Raw genomic sequence first — 6116 nt, 5'->3', positions numbered from 1 at the left:
TTAAGGCTGATTTATACTTCTGCGTCAAACACCGGCGTATGCTACGGCGCTGACGCATAGCCCTTCGCCGTGGCCATCGCCGTCACTGACGTGCACCTCTCAAAAATTGTAACTACACGTCGAAACGACGCGTAGTGTAAACTCTGTGATTGGTCGGCTTGGTAGCGCTGATGAGTCTGGGCGGGACCAAGAGCCGCGCGAATGGCGCGAGCGATTGTTTACAAGTGTGGAGTCCCGTGAAGGAGCTCCGGATGGAAAGTTTTGTTTTGTGTGTACCTCATAGTTAAAGTTGTTGCACGTCTGCCGGTTCCTGCCTCAAAATGAGCGAGTTTGAGCCACTTGTACATCCCGGAAGTGTTCAGGAAAAGCAAAAAAGCAGAGAAGAAACTCGACACAGAGGAACATTTACACCTCACTGCCAACTAGCGTTTCGGAAGTGTTAATGCAGACCGACAGAGACAGCGCGCAGAAGTATAAATGCACAGCCACGTGCGTTGCATGTGCCGTGAGTTACGCCGGTCACCTGACACAGAAATATAAATCAGGCTTTAGTGTGGATGATGGAAAACGGAGACATCTGAAAACGAAGGCGGGGCTGCCGACATTCGCCTGTCTGATTGGGGCTTTTCCTCAATATTAAGAAGCCTACAAACAGTTCAGTCCTGCATCTTCTCCGTGTAAGTTCAGACTTCGCAAGTTTGATCAAAGCTGCAGTCTCTTCTTCTCAGTTTGATATGGAAAAGCAGACTATACCGAGGACACGGGTAAATCTTCAAAGGGAACAGTGTACTTCATAACTTCATTCACATCACCCTGGCTACGTTGTTTCACTATCTCAACAATAAAATAAAATAAAAAGTTTTAATAATCAATAATGGCCATTATAAAAGTATAACATACAATAAGTTTATACATTTATAGAAAATAAAGGCTAACGATCAGTCAATATACAGAATGTACGTGCTTACATTAATCATTAACTTATCTTTGCTCTCAGCCAAAACACGTTACCTGAGAACAAGTAATAGATTCCAATGACCAAAGTCAGGGAATATGTCGTTAGATAAAGACAACAAGATGAATGAAATATCACGTTTAGTAAATATAGTGAGATTAGATCCAGCAGGAGATCCTTGATGAGAAGTCCGACTAGCAGAGCTCTCAAGTGGGTAGATGGGCTGCAGCGCTTAAGTGTGTGTGTGTGGTCACGTGATGTGGTCACGCAAGTGTGGACGCGGACCGTTTTCATTCTAAAACGCCGTTTTAAAACTAAAACGCATCCAGTCGTCTCTGGAGCGCTTAAATAACCCCATCCTCTTCTGATTGGTCCACTTGTGAAAACTCTGTGTGCATTTAAACACCCAGATTTTAGAAGAACAGCAGATAGCAAATAAAAACCGAAAGGGGAAGAGGGAACAACAGAGCAGCACCCCCAGGCATGTAACTCTCCATTTAATAGGGAAAATATTCCTTCTATCGTGTGCTGTTGCTTTTAGATAGAAAACGGTTCTGATCCAGGAGTGCTGTACCTAGTTTAATCACTGGGTTTCAAACTTACACACTGCACCTTTACCAACTGTTGTTATATTGTGCTATATAATTAAAGTAAAAGTAAATACATATCTGCATATACACTTATTCTTAAAACTTTAACTTTTACTGTACATAACCACTGCATATGGACATTTGTAATTATGTAGACACCCACTATAAATATACACTTGTAATCTAGTACTGATTATTAATAGCAACCTGTACATATATTCATATATTTTTACATATACACTTGTAATCATGTTTATCTATCCCTGTACATATATTCATATATTGTAACATATACACTTGTAATCATGTTTATCTATCTGCACACTACTGATTATTAATAACAACCTGCACATATATTCATATATTGTAAATCTGCTCATAGCTTATCCAACCTGTATGAAATGTTGATAGTACATCCATCTGTAAATATCACCATAGTTTTTCTATAACTGCACTTTATAACTTATTCCTGTATCCTGCACTTGCTGCTATTGCACTGCTGGTTAGACCTAAACTGCGTTTCGTTGCATTGTACTTGTACATGTGTAATGACAATAAAGTTGAATCTAATCTAATCTAATCTAATCTTAACTGCATTCTTTTATGTTTTTAGCATTTGTGTATTTATATATATTTGTCCTTGGACCCCGGTAACCCTTGTTTCTCAGTTTGACAACTATGCATGCATGTTTCACAGCAGAATGGATGATTCTCCTCAATGTTTTACAATCTCGTAGCTGTGAATGCTTTTGCAAGTGCTTGCATGTTCTCAGCTTACCACTTTTTACCAGAATTTTAAAGTGTAATGTTAAATGTGTGTGTGTGTTAATTGTGTAACACCTAGCTTTATTAAGTTTTTGCTGTTTTATACTATAATGCGTTTCTGTTTAGAACAGCATGTTATTTACAGTAAAAATGTTGCGACACACACACCTGTCCTCTTTAACCAAAGCAGAAGGAGGAGCGTTTTTCTCATTCCTCTCATTCCTCTCTCTCCCCCATTTGCTTTACACTCTATCTACCATCATCTGTTTTCCTGACGGCATTTTCAGGAAGTCAGCACATAGTGCACATACCGCACGGCTCGATTAAAAGACTTTTGTTATTGTGTTTTTTGATTGGTAATCCAAGCTGAAGTTTGAAAGTTTAAATTGACAATGGAGTTTTTTGTTGTATCTCTTTCTGTATCATTTTCCCCTCCCCTGACACATTTCTCAGGGCAGACTTCCTGTCTGTGGAATCACTATTGTTAAACCCACTTCCTGACATTTAGACTTCATTTCCTCTCTGTTGGAAGCTGTGGTGAATTCAGATGTAAATTTGTCAGGTTTAACCCTTTTCGCGTCTGGATGTAGGTCAGATGCGCATGACATTTACCATGGCACAAAAGGGAGTTTCTTTTTTTTCCGACATGTTGCTGTTATGTCATCAGATGAACATCCTCACGCAGCCAAATGCTCCTCTCAGATAGACGTGTTGTTATGAGTGGGCGGTCGGGCCATTTGCCACTCGTTGCTCCAGCAGGCAAAGTGCGACATCTCATCTAAAAACAGAACACATCCACTAGTGCAAAATGTGCTGATACTCCAGGCTGTGTGAGCATCCACGAACAGGATTTAGAGGAAAATTAAAGGGCCAGTTCACCCAAAATGAACATGTGTCATCATTACTCATTTAATGTTGTCCAAACACTTCTGTTATTATTCATTCATTCATTTTCTTTTCGGGTTAGTCCCTTTATTAATCAGGGGTCGCCACAGTGGAATGAACCGCCAACTTATTCAGCATAAGTTTTATGCAGAGGATGCCCTTCCAGCTGCAACTCATCTCTGGAAAACACTCATACACTCTCATTCACACTCATACACTACGGACAATTTAGCTTACCCAATTCACCTGTAACACATGACTGGACTGTGGAGGAAACCAGGGCCCAGAAGGAAACCCAAGCAAACACGGAGAGAACATGCAAACTCCACACAGAAATGCCAACTGACCAAAGCTTGAACCAGCGACCTTCTTCCTGTGAGGCGACAGCACTACCCACTGCGTCACCCTGCGCCCCTTCTGTAATTAACCTAACCTAATAATCAAAGTTAAGCCTTTTAAGGGCTTAACATGCAGTGAGGGGTTTGTATCTTTTATAAACTATGACAGTTCATGTTCATTGAAAGGTAATAATGATTTATAAATCCATATGAAACAGTCTTTTAAAAGTGACGTCGTGTCTTCAGTTTTGGACTCAAGTGCGCTTCGCACTCACACTGCTAGCGTACCGCGCCAAAGCCCAACCAAACTGCACTCTGGCACACTACTTCAAACCGGGTCAGGGCCGGCCAACTGAACCATGCCTGGGCCCAATTCAGAGCACTCACACTTGTTAAACGATCCTGGAAATGGGGGTTAAACATACCTGGGCATGGTTTAGATAGCATAGTGTGAGTGCACCCCAAGCTGAATGCTAGTATCGTGCTAAATAACTAGTAAAATATTATGTGCTGTCATCTTGACAAAGACAAAAGAAAATGTTCTTTTCATTACCTTTACAGTGAATAAACTAAGCATAAATATACTCTAGGAGGCTGAATTAAATGCTCATTTTAAAAGAAATTTGTTAGATGTTTTTTTTATTCTCCTTTATATTTGAACCAGTGTGCAAATAAAAAGATTTTCATCCACCTTTTCTCACCTGTTGCCAAATAATGTACTTCAATGTGAGATTTGGCACTGAAGTCTGCTCTATTTCACCAAGGTCCATTCACTTTATGGTTTCGATTTGAGGTCTTTTTAGTAAAACGAAAAGTTATATTAAACTGAATGCTATTATTAATATTATTATTAATGTTTTTCTGAGCAAGGAAGCAACTTCTATAAATGATTTCCGGGACCAATGCTGACAATTTAGCTTTATCAACACAGGAATAAAAATTGTCGATTTAATCAAATCATGCATGGGTGTTTCCCAGTATTAGGTTGCTGGAAGGGCATGTGCTGTGTAAAACATATGCTGGAATAGTTGCCAATTCATTCCGCTGTGGCAACCTCTAAAATAGAGACTAAGGAAAATGAATGAATGAATAAATAAATGAATCAAATAAATGCGTCATTGTGGAGCATGAGACACTTTTGTCAAAAAATTACAGAATCTTACCCTAAGGTTTTGAATGATTCAAGTGCTGTTAATGATGTTTTATTTGTTTTACTTTTTGTTTTTTTTTTAAAGAAATGCTCCATCATGGCTGGCTGCAGTGATGTGCAATGTTGCTGTCACTGAACTGCTCAAAGATGACCTTACACCTCACTACTGCCCCAAAGACCCCGAACAGCAACCAGAAGATGAACAAGGAGTTGTTTGTAAGTAATTCTCTTTTTTCCAGATCTTTTCCAGATCAGTTACTTTTTTGAAATTAAACATTGTATATATGTTAAAAAAGAGAGGGAGAAATAGATTAAAAATATTAAATACAATATATTAATTATAAATTATAAATAATGATAAATTATTTATTTATTTATTTTATAATATAATTTTGTCCCAAATTGAAGTCTGCAGAGGCTCTTTATTTATTAAATTATAAATAGCCTCTGTAAACATCAGTTTTGAGCTCACTAGCATTTGGGGACACATATTTTGTTTTTTTTTTCTCTGTTTGGTTCTGCCTGTACTTCCTCAATTGGTTTGCATGATATAAATATGCAAACATTAGTGACTAACAGGTAGAAAATCCTAATATTGAAAATCAACAATGTAATCTCTGAGTGACATCGCTGACCTCTTGTGTCCAAAGAGCAGTAGTACATCAGGTTACAAGTTTTATATTTTGTTTGAAACTCAACTTGCTTGTGTAAAATGCAGCAGTTTATACCTGTATTGTTGATTTCACAGTATTAAATGTATGGGCCAGATTTACTAGCAGCTTGTGTCCAGACTTTGTGAAAAATTTGTGCTGAAAAGATAAATAACAATGATTTTTTTTTTCATGTAACATTATTGTAAATGTTTAAAGTTTTCATTCAGACGCAAAATGTATGTGAGGAGAGTATGGTAATTTAATCATGCAATGTGATTCACTATGTTTTATAATAGCGACTTGTTTTAATGTACTCAAAAAGCTAGTCTTGGCCCATTTTGAGCATGTGTTGTTAGTAGAATACACAAACATTATTATATTTTCATTGACTTTCAGCTCTTATTGGTGTTTTTTTTTTGTGATTCGTTGAGTTAATCTCGCCCTAAATGTAAGATATCTAGGAGTTTATATTTAAACTCTGCTTAATCATGATGAGGTTGTACATCTGTGTGCTTCTTCAGTGCTGCAGTCTGAACCTGTGCTGCGTCTCTTCATTAATAAATTGAGAGCGGTGGGTGTGGCCTGGCAGAAACAGCCGCCCAATCCCGATGCTCCCTCTTCGCGCACACACAGCTGCTCAGTTCACGCCATTCGAAACACCCGCAGGAAGATGGAGGATCGCCACGTCATCTTAAAAGAGTTTAACCAGCTTCTGGGACTGCAGGTAAGGCTGACCTTCAAGTCTAATGCTGGGCAACCATTAATCACAATTAATCATCG

At 38.5% G+C, this 6116-nt stretch overlaps 1 protein-coding gene across 3 annotated transcripts in view; it reads left to right on the top strand.

The window, feature by feature from the left end:
• ppm1f (protein phosphatase, Mg2+/Mn2+ dependent, 1F) overlaps window positions 1–6116 on the top strand; it is a 29480-nt gene that overhangs the window by 6278 nt on the left and 17086 nt on the right. For all 3 annotated transcript variants that reach the window (XR_012405921.1, XM_073950408.1, NM_001018155.1), the window contains 2 exon segments: window positions 4769–4899; window positions 5858–6060. Coding sequence is in view for 2 of the 3 variants with exons in the window: in XM_073950408.1 (XP_073806509.1) it covers window positions 4769–4899; window positions 5858–6060 (334 nt within the window). In the remaining variant the exon portion in view is untranslated.

This window comes from Danio rerio, chromosome 5 (assembly GCF_049306965.1).
Source record: "Danio rerio strain Tuebingen ecotype United States chromosome 5, GRCz12tu, whole genome shotgun sequence".
In the NCBI taxonomy this organism is placed as follows: Eukaryota; Metazoa; Chordata; class Actinopteri; order Cypriniformes; family Danionidae; genus Danio; species Danio rerio.
Note: the sequence above shows the minus strand (reverse complement) of the source record. Positions and strands in the feature narration are given on the sequence as shown.